The following is a 23,324-nucleotide window of genomic DNA, read 5'->3' as shown; positions in this document are numbered from 1 at the left end:
TCATAGGAAATCTCATGTCCCACACAAGGTTCCACACTTGGTGAGAAAAAATTAGAGCTCTTTCTTGCTCTGTTTTGTACTTCTAGTTTGGCAGTTCCATTCCATTCCTTGCCTTGTGGAGAAGTGGGATCTTCAGTGGCTAAGGGAGTAAACACCAACAGAAAATCCCCATCTGAGTTAGGCCTAGCAAGTCAACAGCTGAGTATGAATGTATTGCTTTCAGCATGGGAACAAGCCTTGGATAGTATAAGCACAGTGAAAGCACACCTTCCAATTTTGAGAAAGAAAACATTGTCCAAAAAGGCTGTAATAAATTTATTGTTCATTCTAGTAGCTAATTTCAACTGCTAGTCATTTTCAAGCTGTAATCACAAGCCTCAAGCTTCGCAACACATTTGGCTAAAATAACCAGTAAGTACGTAAAGACCCACATCTCTTCATGTGTATGTGTAACACAAGTACAATCCAGTAGTGCACTAGGTTACATCCATAAAAAAAAAAATTCAAATTGTTTGATGTATTCCATAAGTTATTTTTTTCTGGGTACAAATAATGAGCATGCAGAATAAAAAAAAGTTTGGCAATAAGATTTTATAGAACCATAGCAGTCATAGGGACTCAAAGTATTATGCATTTATTACTATGAGCAAAGCCATATGTGAAGCGGAAATTGTTTCTGGTTGTAAAGATTTGGACGATATAAAATTTAAGTGGGTCCAGGTGCAGATGGCATGATTTTGAACAGCTCACAGGACATATTGCTTGTGCTTGTGACAAAAATAGTTGATAACTTGTGTGCTATCAAGAGATGAAAAAGGAGAAGTAAATCTTTTATTTATGTATCCCTGTGGATCATCTCATTTTTTTCATAATCACAAAGATCTGTTAAATGAACTGTTCTAAAAAAATCATACTTTTTAAATTAAATCCTGCAGCTGCCACTGGAAGACCATATTGACTATCAGATGAAGAGACGCGAATAGCTTTACAGATTATATTGGAAAAGAACATGTTGTTACATCAATAATTTGTCATTATTGGTCGAGAGAACAAGTTTATGTCATTTAAAAGAAAACTGCAATATTTAATCTTAGACTCTAATAAGAATGTTATTGGAGTGTCGTAATGTCTTCCCTGTTGAAGATGAGAGAAAAGTTTCTAATTGCAAGGCACTCAAATAACACTTTGTTAAATAATAAAAGCTAAACCTTTGTTTAATTAATAATATTGATTAATATAAATGTATTTGTAAAATGAAGGTATAATTACATAAATTATTCATTGTCTTCTTTGAGTATGTGTTGTTATGATGTATGTAAAAATGTTTCACCATTATCATGGGAAAGCCAAATGTGAATTTAAATTTAAATGTATGTTTCTAATAATCTAAAATAAATAAAAAATAAAAATGACTATACAATAAAGTCTACATTACAACTTAGTAATACATCCAAAGTCTTAAAAATGGGTATTGCATTTACCTGTAAAATAGAGTTTATTTTAACATGTTGAGAACACCCTCATGGAATTTGACATGTACAAAAAAAAAAGTTCTGAAATTTTAATAATAAAAAAAAAATGTTTGGGAAAATTCAACATTGTTATGAACATTGACAAGCAGGACATACTGTTTTGTGGGAAACTGAATAAAATGATACTAATTTTAGGTCTGTAAGTCACATATTTTGTGAGATATGGTGTTTTTAAGGTTCTAAAACATTAACAAAAAATTGGATAATTTGGAAGTTTTGAGAATTAGTAACTCCCAAATAAAGGGATTTTCGTGTAAACAACTAATACTATAAATGTACGAAAGTTATCAAAATCTGAGATGTCAAGACCTTGACCATTGGTTAATTTCACATGGACTGACCCACTCATTTTCTTTGGCAATAGTTGTTGCTTTCTTCAGCTCCATTACTGCTAGCAATTGAATATTGTGCAGAGCACAACCATGGTGCTTCTTCCATTAGTTTTAATAATTTCATTCATTCATTCATTCATCTGTGAAACAAGTTAAGATACATATTATCAGAGAAAAACATCTCTTAAAAACTTGATATGTACACTGTATTAACAATAATTGTATTGCATAATATTATTTGTGCTTATGCCAACTAAACATAACATTAAATACTAAACAAAGCTGCTACCTGTAACTGACAAAAAATTTGTGTTGTCTTGTACTGTGATAGTGCAGATCACAGTTCAGCTGTAACTGATTTTTATTACCAGAAACAAAAGTCATTAAGGAATAAAAGTACTAAGAATTCCTAGATTATCAAAAAGGCCTCCGGAAGATGTGTGGTTATCTAATTTACTCAGTATCAGTCTGTTTGCTTCTGCTGAAATTACACATTTTGGGAATTTGGACTGAAATCCAGGCATTCCCAAAATTTTGATAGTTTCTGTAAATAATGTTTGACATGAACAAGAGCTAGAAATCATGTATCAAACTGAGTAGTTGATATCTGCAGATGAAAGAATAATTGGAAATGAGTTGGATTCTAATTAACTGATGTAAAAGATATATCTCACGATTGTGTGAATTATGTTTGTGACTGAAGTAACACTGTTCTGAGTAGAAACATGAAAGTGTTTGTTCTTAGTCTGTTTCATATCTTTTCTCTTTCAGTTACTATATTGAGCGGTATCATAATGACATTGCTTTTCGTCTCGGAACTACAAGCTTATCTGTCACCAGACGTTTCGGAAGAGCTATTTGTGGATACTTCAAGAGGAACCAAACTCCGGATAAATCTGGACATTATTATACCTTCTATTTCTTGTGAATGTGAGTGTAATGTAGTGATAAAAAGCATGTCGCAGTTTTATGATTTTCACAGTAAAACTTTATTTTTGTTTCATTGCTGTAGTTTTGGTGCTTGATGCTATGGACACATCAGGCGAGCAACATCTGCACATTGAGCACAATATATACAAGAGAAGATTAGATAAATCAGGAAATCCAGTTGAAGAACCACGAAAAGAAGGTATGTAATTCTCTGCCTCACCATTTTTTCGTAGTACAAAATGATTGTGCTCACATGCTTGCAGCCTTGAACTGTGCTTATTCAATTCGTCTATGGTTTAGATAGTTTCAGGCATTGAAAACTGTGACAGTTTAGCATCTGATATTCCTGTGACGCATTATGCAAGTTGGACACCAATAAATGTGAAAGAAGGATAAGAACTGGGTAGCTAAAAAGTGATGATAGGATTAATTAAAAGAAAAAGAAGTGATTCAAAGTAAAAGAAGTGATCCAAAGAGAGAATGTTGTTTTTATTATTTTTTAACATAAGTATTACATTTTCTACAACTGTATAAAATCTAATCTGTGCTAATAATAAAACTGAAAACCCGCCGTGACTGTTAGAACATGCTGTTCTCCAAAACTACTAGACCAACTTCCATGGTGTTTTCACAGGTAACTTGAGCATAGTCTGAGGGCAATGTATTGGCTTTATTTCAAGAAAATTTGGATCATGGAAAAAAAGAAGGAAAAAATAATGTGATTTTATCAAAAACCATTGTATCTGTTTGTTTGAAAAGGTTCATCTCCAAAATTACTAGACAAATTTTCATGCAGTTTCCACAGGTAATTTGAGTGTAGCATGGGGCAACATATAAGATGTATTTCATCAAAATCTGAACATGGAAAAGAAAGATATCATAATTTAAAGTTCTATCTAATATCAGTTACTCATCTTAGTGGTACAGATGAATAATAATCAAAGTGTAGTACTCCAAATAACCAGTACGTAGTGCTGTTGGTTTCATAGCACACCAAAGATCCTATAGATGGCGTTCCCGGTGAACTTATGTTACTTAGTGTCAGTTGCTGTTCATGTGGCCAGCTCTCCTGTGTTAGTGAAGCAAACAAGCTCTTTGTTCATGTCCCCAATCATACTACTTCACCGTTGTATACTAAGAAACTTTGTAAGTTCAAAATAAATTCGACATGTATGAAGTCTCGGGCACAGCCCTAAATGAATACCGGGGCAACTCCAGGTTTCTCAGCTAGTGACAAATAAAACGTGCTACTATTACCTCTTTATTTTATTTCACCATCCATTTAGACTTTCTGCTCTTTCATTGATAGGGTTTCTACTCCTCCATCATTAGGTGGACAGACCTATTACATTACTGATGTTTGAGAGAAATTGATTTTAAGTCACTTTGCCAACTTGTGTTTGCTATGTGATATGATGACAAATGCTACAAATAGTTTGTAGTATTGCTAATACATGTACAAGTAAATTGTGGATGATATTGAGTTTAAGTTGTTGTTACAAACTGCTGCGTGTTTGCCAGATTAAGTCACTACAAGAAGCACAAGTAGTTTGCAGTATTGGTAAAGTATACACTATGTGATCAAAAATATTCGGACAATCCCAAAAACATAAGTTTTTCACACTAGGTGCATTGTGCTGCCACTCCTGCCACGTACTCCATATCAGCGACGTCAGTAATCATTAGACATCATGACAGAGCAAAATGGGGCACTCCGCAGAACTCATGGACTTCGAACACGGTCATGTGATTGGGTGTCGCTTGTGTCATATGTCTGTACACGAGATTTCCACTCTCCTAAACATCCCTAGGTCCACTGTTTCCAATGTTATAGTGGAAATGTGAAGGGACACATACAGCACAAATGCGTGCAGGCCGACCTTGTCTGTTGACTGACAGTTGAAGAGGTTCATAATGTGTAATAGGCAGACATCTATCTAGACCATAACACAGGAATTCCAAACTGCATCAGGATCTACTGTAAGTACTATGACAGTTAGGCGGGAGGTGAGAAAACTCGGATTTCATGGTCGAGTGGCTGTTCATAAGCCACACATCATGCCAGTAAGTGCCAAACGACACCTCGCTTGGTGTAAGGAGCATAAACTTTCTACGATTGAACAGTGGAAAAACATTGTGTGGAGTGACAAATCACAGTACACAATGTGGCGATCCGATGGGTATGGAGAATGCCCAGTGAACGTCATCTGCCAGTGTGTGTAGTGCCAACAGTAAAATTAGAAGGCAGTGGTGTTATGGTGTGGTCGTGTTTCTCATGGAGGGGACCTACACCCCTTGTTGTTTTGTGTGTCACTATCACAGCACAGGCCTACTTTGATGTTTGAAGTACCTTATTGCTTCCCGCTGTTGAAGAGCAATTCGGGGATGGTGATTGCATATTTCAACATGTTTGAGCACCTGTCCATAATGCACGGCCTGTGGCGGAGTGGTTGCACAAGAATAACATCCAAGTCCTGACCTGAATCTATAGAACACCTTTGGGATGTTTTGGAATGCCGAATTCCTGCCAGACCTCATCGATCGACATTGATACCTCTCCTCAGTGCAGCACTCCATGAAGAATGGGCTGCCATTCCCCAAGGAACCTTCCAGCACCTGATTAAACGTATGTCTGTGAGAATGGAAGCCGTCATCAAGTCTAAGGGTGGGCCAACACCATATTGAATTCCAGCATTACCGATGGAGGGCGCCACGAACTTGTAAGTCATTTTCAGCCAGGTGTACGGATAATTTTGATCACATAATGTATATAAATTATGTGATACACTGATATTGTCAAGTTTCCTTCCCATGTAAAAATTGTGATTCACATCAGAGTCACTGTTATAGCAATTAAATGTAATAATTAACCAAATTCTCCTTGATATGTGATCTATTTGTCACCATTGATGTCCTAAGCACCGATAAATGCTGACAGTATATAAAAAGTACATTCTTTGCTTCTATCAATCTGTGAAGTAAGATAGTAATTAATGAAATGTATTTGTATGGCTGTGGTAATGTGGACATCATTTGTAGTGACTTTTGGAAGTAAACAACAAGCAATATTATTGTTTAGAATGTAGGCCTAATATCATGTATTCATTTGTTGCAGTGTTATGCAATAAGCTTGGAAACTTTACAAAAATAGCTTAAAATCAACATCACTGACACTTCAATAGAACAGCAGCATTGTCCACTAGAAAGCAAGGGAGGATAAAACCTCGAACTTATTTGTAATTTGAGATAATATTAGTCTAAAACAAAGTAGGGAAAAATATTTTAACAGCAATAATAATTAGAAAAGTAAGAAGAAGGGTCAAAGAGAAGATTGGAGGGAAGGGAAAAAGACTCAAAGTAATGATGGAACAGAAAAGCAACAAAAAGAAAATGAAACACTGTTTGGGTAGCTTGAAATATGACAGATCAAAAGTTGGAAGGAAGAAGATTAAGATTTAGTATCATGTTGACAGCAGGGTCATTAAACATGGAGCAGAAGCTCAAAATGGGGTAAATTTGGGAAGGGAATTAGCCATGTCGTTTTCAAAGGAATTGTCATGGCAACTTGTTTAAGCATTCTAGTGAAAACACATGAAGTCTCAGCCTGATTAGTATGTTGGGGAATTTAACCCCAGTCATGGACATCTGCAGAAATTTATTCAAGAAGGGACAAGATTCGGTCATTCTTGATATAACTGTTGAGATGGATTTAAGAATGTGTTGTATCCAAGAATTACATTTTACTAAAAGTACACCAAATGTATTGCTTGTGCAATGGGTTCAACTTAATATTTTTGAAAGGTAAATTTATTTCATTATGATATGCAAAGTACATTTTTCTATTTTATTAATATGAGTACAGACACCACCTCCTTGATTTAATGATCTGAAATTATGATCCCCCATATGGTTGTATCCACCCTTGAGAAAATCCTTTTCTTTATGTCGTAATGTTTAGTGTAAATAAACTTTGTGTAAATACACCTTTTTCATTGTTTAACTTCACTCATTTAAGATCAGCTTTGATACAGCTGTAGTTAATTGTAAAACTATCCATTCTGTTCTTGTGTATTGTTTACTCAGTTGACATGTTTCTATATTTCATGCCTGTTGATATTTATTGTTCCCATAGCATGCATTTAAATTGCACCATGCAGAAAAAATTGTGTAGATTTTATATAGTGTGTATCTTTTTTGTTTTTACAGATTTGGGAGCTACAATAACTGGTGCACAGGTAATTATGACAAGACGTTTGTGTGATAAATGACGTAATTTAATACTGTTTGCAAAAGACCTATCAGAAGGGAATAAAACTTAATGTGTATATAACCTAAAGAACAATTAAATATAGGAAGCATTAAAACAATATTCAATTTTTAAAACTGGTAATCATTGAAGTTTCCATGCCTCTGTATGCCGTGAGACTAGTTAAAATTGGTTTAGGCCAAATCTTTTTCCAAATTCAGTATACAAGGTGTGATCAAAAAGCCATTATCATCATATCATCATCATTATCTTCTTCCTTTCATGGATTATGCTGTTGCCCGTTTTGAACTCACAAATAGACAAAATCATCCTCATCTTTTTTGATGTCTTCTGATATATGTTTTTCCATTCACCTTGTAGGTCAGCATCTTCTGGGGAATTCTGTGTCGTGGCATTCTCATGAGATATTTCTCCAATCTTCTTCACTTCCATGGCCGCTTGCCCCATTTCCTTCAGAAATTTTTAAAGGACCAAGTTTTCAAGGTCCCTGTGGGTTCTGCCTTGTTGGATACCGTTATCCAGGAAAATGGTGTGCCTCAGGGTTGCGTCCTGAGCGTTGTCTTTGCTATCACCATTAACCCTATAATGGCCTGTCTCTCACCTGACATCTCTGGCTTTCTTTTCATTGATGATTTTGCAGTCTATTACAGTTCTCCATGTCCTTGTCTCAGTGAGCGTTGTCAGTGATGTCTTGATCATCTTCACTCGTAGAGCATTGACGGTGGCTTCTGTGTTTCCACTGACAGAACCATTTGTATGAATTTTTGGCAGCGCAGTTGGTTTCTTCCACAGTGTTTACATCTTGGGTCTGTTGCTCTTCCATTCATTGAAACTACAAAATTCCTGGAGCTCGTGCTCAACAAGCAACTTTCTTGATCCTCCCAAGTGTCTTACCTGGCAGCCCGCTGCATGCGGTCCCTCAGCGTCCTACATGTCCTCAGGGGTACTTTCTGGGGAGCCAATCAAACCATCCTCCTGTGTTTGTACCGGTCCCTTGTCTTTTCGAAACTAGACTATGGGTGTTTAGTTTATGCTTCTGCATGTCCATCCCTCTTATGCCGTCTCAATACTATCCACCATCGTGGCATCCGTTTCGCCACTAGTCCCTTTTACACTAGTGTGGTTGAGTGTCTGTTTGCAGAAGCTGCCAAACTATTGCTGTCCTACCACCATGAGTTTCTCCTCAGCAGATATGCATGCCATTTGTCTGCCCTGCGTGGCCACCCATCCTATACCTCCTTCGATGACGCCTTTGATTGTACGGGGCGTGTCTCTCTTTTCTGTTACCCCCGGAGTTTGCTTTCGGCTCTTTGTGTGGCAGCTTAACTTCCTTCACACTACCTGCGCAATAGTACCTTTATGTACACTGATGGCTCTTGGACTGACTGTGGTGTAGAGTGTGCCTTAGTCGATGGCACTGACATTTTTCGGTATCAGCTCCCGGAGCATTGCTCAGTATTACAGCAGAACTCTACGCCCTGTATCAGCCCACACAGTACATCTGGCGACACAAGCCTTGCAGTTGCATTATCTGCTCCATTCAAAGCCTCTGTGTGCTGTACACAGTCCATCCCTTAGTGCAATGGGTCCAGGAAAGGTTGAAGGGTACAATTTCCATTCACACAACTGCAGAAACTATACAGGATATAGGCCAAGTACAATTGCCACTTGGAAAACTCCAGAAACTATACAAGTTATAGGCCAATGTTGCATCCTGGAGAAAGGTTCTTCTACTGTTTTTGTAACATCATGAGCCACGTTCTCAACCACGAAAATGTTTTCAGGACTATGCCCCCTCTACCATCTGCCCCTATTGAATGATTGTCTTAATAGAAGTTGATACTTTGGCAGTTAAAGCATCCCAACACAATCTTGATGTCTTGGTCATGAAAGTCATTTGACTTGTGGAAGGTAAAATCAATATTAGATGGTTTGTACACTGATGTAATAGTACACAACTGTAGTTCAATTGCCAAAATTTTAATGTTGTTTGTGTCCATCATACTTATTGACTTAATCTCGTATCTCGTCATACAAAGATAATACTACCATATTGTTCATGAGGGTGTTCTAATGCTGTCTTCATGCCTTCAATTTTTGCTCTTCAGTTGTTACCCTTCTGTGTATTTCTCCCATGTTAAAATGTCTCATGAATGTTGTTTGCATTTGTTTGACAGTAAGACTTCTTACTTTCTTGACAATCCTTCAATATTTAATGAAGATGTCACTATTTTTAGTTTTAAAGAGGTCCAATTTCGCATGTCTTCCATTTTTCTCCTATGTTTCGTGATGGTAAAAGGACTAGTTGTTGACACTAGTTCACCATTTCCAGGATTTGCACAGTTTGTTCACTCTACAATAATCATTCGCAGAAGCTCCTTCCATGCACCTCCGTACACCCAGGCATTACTAACAAGCTATAATAAAATGAAATGAAACTGCCAGTCAACTGAGTGATGAAATTATTACATGTGTACATAGTCGCATGAAAAAGGATATCCACAGTGAGAGTTCCGTCTCCGAAATGTTCCCTTCCTAAGGAATGAAAGTCATATTCCCAGTTCCCACAGCCCTAGGTTTGCATGTCTTCAAAAACCTCTAATGTCTATTGCCAGCTAGAATTTATTTCAGTATTACATACCCAGATATGGCGTTAACTATCCATGCATTGGTCATTGTGGCATGACAGTAATTGAGTTAGTGGTAGATGATAATTGAGATAATGATGGCTTGGATATGGTTAGCTGAAATGATTAAGACATTGAAATGAATTGTCTCACTACCTTAGCAGCCAGAACGGCCACACGAGTTCCCATTCTTCATTTCTGTCACATGTTCGGAGGTTCCGAATGTGCCAGTTTCGAGATGTATCACAGGAAAAATAAAAACCGGTTGCTAGCATCTTCTGCCTCTGGAGGAAGACAACTCAGCAACCCAAATGAATTTGGGAGATGTAATGCTCATGCAAGACTATATCCTGTAACAATTGCAGCTTCTAATCTTGTCTGAAGCAGCATGGCCCCATGTAGGACACACATACTCCAAAATGGGTTTATAAAACCTGAAACTATATTTCTCAGTTACTACAGACTGTAATTGTAGAATACTGTTGTTAGGTGTATTCAACAAAGCTTTCACTGCAATGGAAGTAAATTTGACAAACTTTTGCAGAGTCAAATGTAATGTCTTGTCGTCTCCTCCTCCCGTCCACCTGAACTGTTAATTGAATTACAATTGTAGTCACTGCATGAGCAGTGAATATTGTGCAAAATAAACATAAAAATTTGTTTATTATTGGAATAGAGCTTATAATGAGACCAAAAGAAGATAACAAAAATGAGGGAAAAACTGAAAATGTGGCTGGGAATGTAAAAACAGGTTTTAACATACAAAATTATGAGCAGATAACAATTGCTCTCAAAATTTCTAAATCACATGTAAATATTTTGCCCCTACTGACATGAAACCTATGGGGACCCCTAATTCTGTGTCAACATATCAGAATGATCTATTTCTTTTAAAAATACAGTGAATGCTACATTTTTAAATTTTGGATACTGTAAAACATCTACTTCACAAAAAATCTGTACACTCTCACTATTTATTCAAAACATAAGAATTTTATTCCATAACACTGTGCAAATATATTCTTATACTAGCAGAAAATGCTCCTATAGGAGCACAAGAAAGATGAATATACTCCTGTTTAAAGAATTTTGACTGAAAAGTGGGGTACCAGCTGCCTCATTTTACCTTCCTCAGCACCTTTAAAAATTTTCCCAAAAGTTTTGGGATGCAAACATACTCACACTCTTTTAAACATGCAACTTGCCTTTCACTCCCACCTGCTCCCCTAACTGTAACTCATTCACACCCACTAGTCCATTGCTGTAAGTTGGTTATACCTATCCCCTGCCACTTGCCCATATTCACTCAGTCATTCAGCCCAACTCATTGTCATTATTATCTGTGTTACTATTTCACTGTCTTCTGTGTCACAGCCACTGCCTCCTTCATTCTGTTCTGCTATGGGCTCTCACCCACTTCCGCTTTCTGCATCTCTTTATTCCTCTCCCACTGGCAGTGTCTCCTTCACTCTTTGCCTAAAACTGTCAACTATGCTCCTCTGCCACTGTGTTGCTCTCATTCTCTCACTGCACTGTCTACTGTCTTCCAGTATTTATTACTTATCCATATTATCACCCCTGCCATTGTCTTCTTGCCTCTCAGCATAAAAAAGCATTAATATTTTTACATGCCAAAATTTTCAGAAAAATTTATGAAAGTGCTGAGGAATGTAGACTGAGACGGGTGGTATGCCACTTTTCAGTCAGAGTATTTTAAACAGGAGCATATTCACCTTTTTTGTGCTATGATAGGAGTATTTTTCCACTGGTTCCCTTCTTTTCCCTGCCATAGCAGAGCATATCATTCATAAATTTTGATAGTTTACTTAATGTGAAATTTAAATACCACAAAACTAATTTTTACTCCCAAAACTGGATTTTACATTCAGAAAAATTTTGCACGTCCTTCAATATATAAATGATTTCAAATGTGGATGCACAGAAAACAACCATATTTGCAGATGACACCACAATTATACTAAAAGGAGCCATTAAAGACAAATTACAGCAATCAGTAAACGTCATCACAAAACAATATAGCTGGGCACAGAATAATCAACATGTAATAAATAGTGAAAAAGCCATTACACTAAAATTCCACAATACTCCAAACAAGGACATGTTTATCCCATTGGTCTCTATTAATGACGAACTAGTCAGTAACAGTACTGAAATCAAACTCCTAGGACTTTGGCTGCAGAGCAATGTTAAATGGAGTAAGCTTATTGAATACCTTAATGCAGAACTGAGATCAGAGATGCTGGAGTTGGTGGTCATGTGTGCGTGAGGTGTGCTTGCTTTGGGTGTGTGTGTGTGTGTGTGTGTGTGTGTGTGAGAGAGAGAGAGAGAGAGAATTTTGTCTGTGTGTCTCTCTTGACTGATGACTGAAAGCTACATCTAAGTGTCTTTTAATTGTGCCTGTGTGCAAGTTGACATTTCTTCTTTATGTAAGTAGAAATCTATCTTTTTGTACATTGTTAATGAAGAACTCAACAAGACATGTTACCTTCTTTGCTCACAAAAAACATTGTGTAGTGAGAAAATAGTAATGAATGCATACCGTGCCTACTTCCATTTTTGCCTTAAATGTGGAGTCGCTTTCTGAGGAAACTCTAAAACAGCTAATAGCAATTTCAGAGTACAAGAAGGGCCATTAGAATCATCTCGACACAGACCATCAGTGAGGCAGCAACGTCAGTTCTTTCCAAAGGTTTGAACTTCGCAGTTATGCCCACAAAGATTCGCACAGAATAGATCATTCAATCTGTGGAGGCATCACTCCACCAAGTACCACGTGTCAAAGCAGAGAAGATAAGGCAGGAAACTGTAAGAATCTTACAAACAGCAAAACCACCCAGAGCCAATATCACATGTGAAGAAAGACAGACAATATCGGAGCTCAGGAATAACAAGGATATTGTGGTCCTACATGTGGACAAAGAAAACGCTATGGTGCTGATGGCCACTTCTGAATATGAAAAGAAGATGGACAAACTGCTTAGCGATCCCATTTACAGAGTACTAAGGAGTGACCCGACGGCGAGGATAGGCAGAAATATGAAGGCCCTAGTAAAGGACTCAAGAATTTATCCTGACACAGCCAAGAGACTAATCACCAAGGTGCCTGTTCCTCCTAGAATCTGTGGAGTACCTAAGCTCCATAAGGAGGGTTATCCGCTGAGGCCCATAGTGAACGGAATAGATTCACCTACGTATTATGTTGCAAAACATCTGGCACCTAAGTTACGACGTCTTGTGGGACAAACAGACTCCTACGTGAAAGACTTTTCCCACTTCATACAACTGATTAGGGAACAGAGAATAAAGCCATCAGACATTATGGTCAGTTTTGACATCAAGTCTCTCTTCACTAACGTACCCATTGAAGAGACTATGTGCATTGTACAGGATCGAATCCCACCAGATATCTGCGATCTGGTGCGCTTATGCCTGTCATCTACGTACTTCACCTGGCAGGGAAAATACGAGGGCCGTTCAGAAAGTAACCTCCGGTTGATTTAAAAAAATACACCAAGTTAAATAAAAATATATTAATATATACATCTTACAACTACATCTTTGCACTATTTTTCTACATAGTCTCCATAGCGATTGAGGCACTTATCGTATCTCTTCACAAGCTTTGAAATTCCTTCTGCATAAAAATCACCCGCTTGTGCCTGGAGCCAGCCTGTGACTGCATCTTTGAGCTCTTCGTCGTCATCAAACCGCTGTGACCCGAGCCATTTCTTCAAATGCATGAAGAGGTGATAATCACTTGGCGCCAGGTCTGGGCTGTAAGGTGGATGGTTGATAACGTCCCACTTGAAGGACTCAAGAAGGGCCGTTGTTCTGCGAGCAGAGTGAGGACGGGCGTTATCGTGCAAAAAAACGATACCGGAAGTCAGCATACCATGGCGTTTGTTCTGTATAGCCCGTCGTAACTTTTTTATTGTTTCACAGTACACGTCTTGATTAATGGTCGTACTACGTTCCATGAATTCAACCAACAACACCCCTTTGGCATCCCAAAACACCGTTGCCATCAGTTTTCTGGCAGAAAAATCTTGCGAGGCTTTTCTTGGTTTGGCAGGCGAATTTGAATGTGCCCACATCTTTGATTGTTCTTTTGTCTCAGGGTTCACGTACTTAATCCAGGTTTCGTCACCGGTCACGATTCTGTTTAACAATGGTTCTCCTTCGTCCTCATAACGTGACAGAAAGTCTAATGCAGAGGCCATTCTTTGAGTTTTGTGGTGGTCGGTAAGAATTTTGGGCACCCATCGTGCACAGAACTTACGGTAACCCAATCTTGCTGTCACTATCTCGTACAAGAGAGTCTTAGAAATCTGTGGAAAACCAGTAGACAACTCCGACATTGAGAAACGTCGATTTTCAGGAACTTTTGCATCAACTGTCTGAACGAGTTCGTCAGTCACCAATGATGGTCTACCACTCCTCTCTTCATCATGAACGTTTTCTCGTCCACTTTTAAATAAACGTACCCATTCACGGACAACTCCTTCACTCATAACTCTTGGTCCGGACACGGCACAAAGCTCACGATGAATAGCTGCTGCAGAATATCCTTTGGCTGTAAAAAACCTTATGACAGCACGCACTTCACATTTGGCGGGGTTTTCTATTGCAGCACACATTTCAAACTGCCACAAAAACTAAACTAGCGCAGGTACGACGTTCACTCGACCACGGCTTGATGCCGACTGACCTGTTGAGTGCGTGAACGCACAGATGGCGTCGCTACTCCCCCCACAACCCGCACTGTGACCAATCGGAGGTTACTTTCTGAACCGCCCTCGTATTATGAACAGTTAGATGGAGTGGCAATGGGTTCCCCGCTCTCCCCTGTAGCTGCGGACATCTTCATGGAAGCCTTTGAGCAAACAGCCCTAGCTTCTGCTCCATTACCTCCCAGTTGTTGGCTACAATATATGGATAACACATTCGTTATCTGGCCTCATGGTGAAGCGGAATTGGGAAACTTCCTCCAGCACTTAAATAGCCTGCAGAAAAATATTAAGTTCACACATGAGACTGAAACCAATGGTACCTTGCCATTTCTGGACGTGGAAGTATACAGAGCTGCCGAAGGAAAACTGTGACACAAAGTGTACCGGAAACCAACGCACACTAATTGGTACCTGCACGCAGAGAGCCGCCACCACCCAGGTCAAAAGTATTCTGTTCTGCATACGTTAACTGCCTGAGTCTACCGGATAAACGATGAAAATAATATCAAAGAAGAATTAAAGGAGCTACAACACATGTTTCATGCCAACGGCTATGATGACAACATCATAAGAAAGTTAGCTAAAACCAAAGGGAGCAGAACATGTGAAGAAGGCAAAGAAGAGGAGCTTCCACTGGTGCACTTACCATATGTAAAAGGCATCAGTGAACGGCTAGGCAACATCCTCCGCCGACAAGGTTTCAGATCGATTTTTCGAAGCAGTCAAAGGATCCAGGAAATTATAGGTTCCACCAAGGATGTAGTCAACAATCTTAACACTGCAGGTGTTTACGAACTATGGTGTGTGTGTGGAGCTTCCTACATAGGAAAAACGGGGAGACCTGTAGCTTACGAGTAGCAGAACACGAACGCTATGTACGATTACAGCAACATAATAAATCAGTGTTAGTGGAACACCACTGTGACTGTGGACAACCTATCAGGTTCCAGGAAGCCCGAGTACTGGCAAAATAATCGTGGATGCGAGAACGCAAAATACGGGAGGCGATCGAAATTATTAAGCGGCCTGACAACATCAACAGAGAAGATGGCTACAAACTCCTAGCGTCCTGGCTGCCAGCCATCCCAGTCCAACGGGCCACGAGTGGTCGTGGGGCAGAAGTTACACGGGACATGAATGTATCTGCACAAACAGCTGTAGAGCAACTGTCAGTACATTTCCGTGCACACCAGGAGGAAAACTTGCCGACCAGAAGCCGAACTCTGATTGGCGGACAGCTACCAACCGTTGACAACATGGTCATCAACAAATAGCCTCTTTCCTTCCATCTTCCCTTACGTCATGACTAGCCAATCATATTAGAGGGCCAATTAAAAGTTTTAGAACAGTGACGTCAGACATCGATAGTATGTAATAAATAGAAGCACCTATCCCCATGCAAAACCAGTCGTGACCTGAGGAAGACCGTTGAAATTCGGCCAAAACATCGGTTTATTTTATTATTGTTGTTAGTTTTTAGCAATGACGCAGTATAATACCCAGAAGAATTTTAATCTCTATGACACTGGCCGCAGAAGCCTTAGAATCGTGTTTGGATGCAAATCTAGAATCTCTTGCAAACCTTTATCTAAGATATCTGGTGTTATTCCCTTATCATGTGTATACATCATGGAAATCCTTATATTCATCAAAATGAATGTATTAGATAAGGACAACAGATTGCAAAAAAACTATGATATACATGATCATTTTACCAGAAAAAACAAAAAAATTACATGTAACCGAAATCAACACATCTCCATGCCACATAGGTGCTTTCCACATGGGAGTTAAACATTATAACAAACTTCCTAAAAACATAAAAGCTGTTACTGAGGTCAAAACCTTTGGAAAATCTCTAAAGTCATATTTATAGCATCACTGCTTTTAATCCATTGAAAAATATTTAAATACACTGAAGAGTCAAAGAAACTGGTATAGGCATGTGTATTCAAAGAAAAAGATATGTAAACACATTGCGGTCGGCATCACCTATATAAGACAACAAGTTTCTGGCACAGTTGTTACATAGGTTATTGCTGCTACAATGGTAGGTTATCAAGATTTAAGTGAGTTTGAACGTATGTTAAAATCGGTGCATGAGCGATGGGACACAGCATCTCCGAGGTAGCGATGAATTGGTGATTTTCCCCGTGCAACCATTTCGTGGGTGTACCGTGAATATCAGGAATCCAGTAAAACATCAAATCTCCGACATCACTGCCGCTGGAAAAAGATCCTGCAAGAACGGGACCAATGATACCTGAAGAGGATCGTTCAACATGACAGAAGTGCAAACCTTCCACAAATTGCTGCAGATTTCAGTGCTGGGCCATCAACAAGTGTGAGCGTGCGAACCATTCAACAAAACATCACCTATATGGGCTCTCAGAGCTGAAGGCATGACACAAATCTTTATGCCTCGCCTGGGTGACATTGGACTGGTGTGGACTGGAAAGATGTTGCCTTTTCAGACAAGTTTCATTTCAAATTGTATCGAGCAGATGGATGTGTACAGGTATGGAGACAACCTCATGAATCCATGGACCCTGCATGTCAGCAGGGGACTGTTCAGCTGGTGGAGGCTCTGTATTGGTGTGTGGCATGTGCAGTTGGACTGATAATCGACCCCTGATACATCTAGATATGACTCAGACAGGTGACATGTACATAAGCATCCTGTCTGACAGCCTGCACCCATTCATGTCCATTGTGCATTCCGATGGACTTGGGCAATTACAGCAGGACAATGGGACACCCCACATATCCAGCATTGCTACATAGTGGCTCCAGGAACACTCTTCTGAGTTTAAACATTTCCGCTGGCCGCTAAACTCCCCATACACGAGCATGTCTGGGATGCCTTGCAACATGCTGCTCAGAAGACCTCTCCGCCTCCTAGTACTCTTACAGATTTATGGACAGCTCTGCAGGATTCATGGTGTCAATTCCCTCTGCACTACTTGAGGCATTAGTCCAGTCCATGTCATGTCCCATCACGTCCGCATGCTTGCGGGGCCCTATACAATGTTAGGTAGGTGTACCAGTTTCTTTGGCTCTTCAGTGTAAATACAAAATGTGTAAAGTGTTTTAATGTAACCTTAAATAAGTATGCCTAGAAATCACTTCCAGAAGTGTACTTATAACTTGACATGTACAATGTCTTATGTGAAAGATGCTTTGTAGACAACACCAATAAATACAATACAATACAGTGCAACAACATGGTGTCTCAGAACCCTTCTGATAATAATGCAGATACTTACAACACTTTTCTCTGTGCAATGTCACATTATAAACTAGTTTTCTCCTCACATCAGATTTTGTGTGTACAGGCAGGATAACTTTGAACCTCTGCCTCTCGGAAATGGATGTAGATATCAAGAAAATTTTCAAGATTGTTGGAGGTCTGATCTTAGGAATTGTCATAAAAATTACACCAATTTGCTGTGCGTAGCTGTCTTGGAATTTGTGACTCGGTCTTAGTACCCAGAAGCCATGGTTTTGTGGTGTTTCTCAATAATGGTTGATTTTTGGAAACGGAAGATGGAACTTCTAGATAAATGCCTTGAGAATATAACGTTAAAATTTGAGCAATTTTCTGAGTTTATTTATAATTTAGATTTTCTGGTGTTGTGCATGGTGGTGGTTGATGCCTGGCAGAGGAGATGGACTTAGCCATCAGGGGGCACTGTGGCTGCTTAGCTCTATGCTCTCACAGAGAGAGCACCACTGTCTCACCACATGACTACATCAGCCAATTGCATTTCGTGTGGCCGGTATATAGGTGCTGCTCAGTGCACAGCCGGTCAGTTAAGTTTTTGTGCTTGATACTTTCAGGTCTATCTTTGCTGCTTTACTGTACTAGGACTGCTTGATAACTACCTCGTTTGTCACCTAGTTACTCTGTTTGGTTGCATCTTGGCCTTGTTCTTATCATGGGGCGACGGCATTACTTAGCACATCGTTGTCGTCTAGGTCGTTTATCCTTGCCCAGGTCTGTTGTCTTGTTCACCGTCCATCTATTGCATTTTGTTGCCCTACCATTAATTTGGATTACTCTTCTGCATGTGGGTCTCGTGCCTGCTAGCTTCCTCGATTTATCCATTTCTTCCAGGGTTCCGACATGCATACCAATATCTTGCTACTTGCAGATACAGCAGACTTTGCCTCACACAGGATTTTACACATGTATTTTATGTGTGCATGTGAGGTACCTTTGAACCTCTTTATCTCAGAAATGGAAAAAGATATCAATAAAATCTTCAAGAATGTTTGAGACTGGGATCTTAGGAATGTACTGTAAAAATTACAGCCTTTTGCTGTTTGTAGCCATCTTGGAATCCAATGCTTGGTTTTGGTACAAAAATGGTAAAAACAACCTTTTTTGGGGTTTTCTAAGGAACTGCCCATGAACTAATGGTGTTTCCATAAATCTCGTCAAGCCCACCATAGACCACATCAAATAAAAACGAACCAACCAATTTGCTCCATTCTGTTTATCCTTCTTCCTACGGACAGTTGTGGGACCTCAGCTGTTCAGTACAGAATATCAAATCAAAACACCTTTCAGCTCTCTTGTACGAATTCACCTTCTTCAAAGGGATTCCTCCTTTTCACTAATATGCTGAAAACATAATAAGAATCAAGAGTGGAGGCAATAGTTTCGTTCATAGATTTTTTGGGTGCACATTTTGAAATGTCTCTCGAAGTTTGTCTTATTCACAAATGCAATAGTATCTTGGCATAATAAACAAATGTGTGGACCATTTCTTTCTGTGACAAAAAATTCATGTTCCCATTCGGAATGGAAATGATAAATTTTACGTTTATTTCATACACCAATTATTATGTATGAGGTCATAGACTATATATTATTTTCTTGATGCAACATCACATGTGAAGGCCTTAATCACAAAATCTCCCTGATAACCAAACATGAACATTGAGATAATATTCTCTTTGTCATGACGAATTGTATTACGTCGTGGAAGTTGGTAGTGCACCATAATGGGATGAAACTCACCGATTTCTCCCAACACATACTGAACCTTTTGTACTAACAATTTTCCTTTTATGCTCACAGTACTCAGGCCATCTTTCAAATAAGCACTCGTGATGTACCATTAGATCATGATAGACATGTTTCTGACCCATGCTGTAGACCAAGCTGTTCCAGCTTAAGTGCACATCCACGGACATCCAGATGCCCACAGATAGTGGCGGTCAGGGCTGAGTAAACATCTGACCCTTCAGTAGTCAGGCAACTGGGCTATAATCTACATGACTATACTGTCCTGGTCGAATACGCACAGATTGTGGTGGCCAAGTGGCTTGTACAAGTGCAAAACGTGCAACAGAACTGTGGTGGGTAGTGTTTACTACCTTTGGTTGTCTGTGGGCAAGCTAACAGTTGTGCCTAGACACCCATGTGCCATGAGACATTGTTGGAATGGCCTGCTGTACACCTTGTCAGGATTTTCACCAACAGATTGTGGCTGTCCAAATCTGGTCCACAAACACATTATTTGTACTTGTACCAACCAACTACAAAGGTGTAATTCTCCTATTACCCTCTGTTATACTGTAGTAGAAGAACTGTAAAATATCTTGTACTGTGTCTTCAGATACCTTTTGCCATGCTATGTAATAAGGAATATTGTCCCCAAAATCCTTTCCATTCCTCCTAAAATGGTATTCAAGTACCCAATCAACCTTCAAAATCTGTCCCTTTTTTACTCTTACATCTGACCCTTTGTCGATTTCTTACCTTTGTGTGAAATATCCTGCTGCAAGATATGTCCCATTCAGCACATATTCTTTCTCTGTGTACATCTGTCCTCTACAAATTGCTGCAAAATTTGTAACAAAAGGTACATTTCATTGTATCAAATGTTAAATTTTCATCCTGCTCCACTGCGTGATTTCTATGGGATAAATGTATAGTGAGCCAAAGAGTCCTCATACTTTCTGCCCAGAAACCTAGTTCTGGAAATTTCATAAGCGGATTGTTGCGAAATGTATGGCATCTTTCTTTGAGCGTCTACCAGTTACAATTTTTCATTGTTTCTGTTATATGTCCTCATTAATTAAACAAGCCTATGGTCTTTCACACCAACCTTCTTTGTATATATGCTCAATCGCTCCTTGAGCAGCATTCAGTTACAAGTCTTTTGTGTGCAATTTCTTTTACGGAGAAACTGCAATTTCCCAGAATTCTACCAGTGCTGTATATTGCCAATTGCTCTATTTACAATTGAGAGATTATGTGGTTGTTCCCACTTCATATTTCTACATATTGTTACACTTTTGGTGTTTAGTGTGTCTCTAACAAGTCTTGGTGTAACATAACAGACCATGGAAAGAGTGATGATTATTGAGCAAGCAAAAAATTTTGTTGTTATTTCCAAAGAGTTGTAACATGATTAAGTCTGCTTCTGGTGGGAGCATCCTTGCCAATCAGCATCTGTAAATAATTTCAGTCTGTATGGAAGCTCAGAGAGATGTTTGTGTTATGTACTGATATTAGTTTTCGCAGGACAGCAACACAACAAAGGAAACTTGTGGAAGCTGCTATGGGGCTGGTGGACCAAATGAGTAAGTTGCTGTATTGTCTTTTTGTAGTACTGTTTAATTACTCTTTTGCCAAATTTTGCTAGATAGATAGTGTAACATGTCTAGTACTTAAAGACAAAAATAGGTTGTATATGTGAGCATTTGTTTTCTGAAAATGTTGTTAAATTTTAGGTGTTGTAATACATGTGAAGAAGTTAAACAAGCATACAGGAGAAAACAGTGGGCAATTGACAAGTTGCAAGATGTTAAACAGTGTCAAGTGGAGAATTATTCAGACAAACTGAAAACAGCTTTTACTGAAGCTTGTCAAATATATGGCTATATGGAAGTGAACAGAGTAAGTAACAGTACTGCCATTTTTACTGTTTACCAGTGCACTTTTGTATCACAGTTTTATTATATTTGCTAAGCCTTTATTTGCGAAAAAAAGAGAGTATATTAGATTGTTCTAAACAAGAGCAACTCATTTCGTAAGTGGATAGCTTACAACAAACAAACAGAAAAGGGTGTCGGAACTTTATTTTGCAATTTATTATTTTTATTTTAGATGTGTCTTAAAAACATATACGTGCTAAAATGCATTGTTCCCTGTTTGCAGATTCTTGAGGTTATACATTGTATAAACTTTAATGTCTTCATCTTGACAACTGTGTAGAATGGGTCTGTAGCTATATGAACATGTATATGTGGGTAAAACGATTTATATTTTTTTGTTTTTTTGTTTTTGCAACCACCCTTTGAGTTCATAATTAATGGCAGAGGAGTAATGAAGCCAGAGACTTGAGGCAAGATGATGAATGTTTAATTATTTGTCTGTATCTGAATTGCTGTAACAGATACCCAATAAATAACAAACCAGTGGTGATTTATGAAAAGACATTTTCTTTTGGGTACATTAAATCCAATGTTATGCCTTTGATAATGGAACTATATGCTTTAGAAGATGATATTAAAGGTAGCTGTTTGGAGATAATTTTTCCCATACTCCCAAGACCATACACAATTTAAAGTTCTTAATTTCAGAAATACGGTAAGGGCTCCTTCTTCACGCTTATTGAATTCATTGACTTTGCATCCTCAATAGCCCTTCATCTATGATAATCTGTTCTGTCTTCCTTGCATACAAGCAGTCCACCTGCTTAGCTGGGTGGTAACGTGCTCCCCTCCCAAGCTAGCGGGTCCGGGTTCGATTCCTGGCCGGGTTGGAGGTTTTCTCCGCTCGTGGACTGGGTGTTGTACTGTCCTCATCATCCTTTCATCCTCATCGCCAGTGTGCAAGTTGCCCAATATGGTGTCAAATGAAATAAGACTTGCACTTGGTGGCCGAACTTCCCCGAATAGGGGCCTCCTGGCCAATGATGCCATACGCTCATTTCCATTTTATTGTAAACAAGCAGTTGATTTCTTTGTGGTTGATTGCATATTTTGCTTATTTCTTAATTATCATCTTCCTCATGAATGTCACAGATTTTTATTTTTTAAAGGTTAGATATTTGTCTGCTTATGTGACATTCTTTTATACAAATAAAGTACACTGCTAGTCATTGAAATTGTAACACCAGGAAGGACAGGAAGCATATACGGTACTGCAGGAAGAACACAAGATTAAATTTGCAGGGCGCCAAGTTCAGTATACAGAACTGCCACCTCTGGCAACAACAGTGGCTTTAACCTAGGTGAGCATTAAGGCAGACTGAGTGTGGACGGTAGATACGAGTGCACAAGAACCTCGTTTATCCAGACTGGGTGGGTCACGACATAATCCAGGTTACCAAGCATCCAGAAATATTCTACTAAATGCAAAAACTCAAATATGTACTGCAATGCAGGCCTACAAACCCTTTATTTTGCCACAACAAGAAAACATTCATAGGCACTTAAACTTGAGAGTTACTGCAGTCTGCTCATATTTATGATTATGTACTGAAACAGTGTATGTGTGTATTTTGTTTCAAACTTGTGTGGCATTTTAGAGCAGCATGATTGTGTAGATGGGGGTATTTTCAGAGAAAATTACTTCTTCAACTTTTTTTAAAGTTTTCTGCAACCACTGTGTCCCACAAACAGCTTTTAACCATTACTGAAAACTGGCTTGTGCCTTGATGAGGTTTCCATCTCTCCAACCAACCTTGGCTGACTGTGAAGTGATAATCATTATTGGGTAATTGCTGTTTAAGTTTAGGACCTTTTCCCACAAGATAGGACTGCATATTGGAACACCATACTCTTTTTTTTCCTCACTGAACCAAATGAATATTGCTCCATCCAATGTTTTCTTTCTTGCTTACTTTATTGTACCACACTTCTGC

At 38.9% G+C, this 23,324-nt stretch overlaps 1 protein-coding gene across 3 annotated transcripts in view; it reads left to right on the top strand.

The window, feature by feature from the left end:
* Window positions 1–23,324, top strand: part of LOC126480837 (endoplasmic reticulum-Golgi intermediate compartment protein 3) — a 96,559-nt gene that overhangs the window by 18,460 nt on the left and 54,775 nt on the right. For 2 of the 3 annotated variants that reach the window (XM_050104181.1, XM_050104183.1), the window contains exons 2-6: window positions 2,636–2,794; window positions 2,877–2,993; window positions 7,001–7,029; window positions 20,969–21,036; window positions 21,187–21,352. In XM_050104181.1, the coding sequence (XP_049960138.1) occupies window positions 2,636–2,794; window positions 2,877–2,993; window positions 7,001–7,029; window positions 20,969–21,036; window positions 21,187–21,352 (539 nt within the window). The remainder of the gene's footprint in view (window positions 1–2,635; window positions 2,795–2,876; window positions 2,994–7,000; window positions 7,030–20,968; window positions 21,037–21,186; window positions 21,353–23,324) is intronic. The other variant, XM_050104182.1, reaches the window with a different exon arrangement.

The sequence above is a fragment of the Schistocerca serialis genome, chromosome 5, assembly GCF_023864345.2.
Source record: "Schistocerca serialis cubense isolate TAMUIC-IGC-003099 chromosome 5, iqSchSeri2.2, whole genome shotgun sequence".
In the NCBI taxonomy this organism is placed as follows: domain Eukaryota; kingdom Metazoa; phylum Arthropoda; class Insecta; order Orthoptera; family Acrididae; genus Schistocerca; species Schistocerca serialis.
This window is presented reverse-complemented; position numbering and strand designations above follow the sequence as displayed.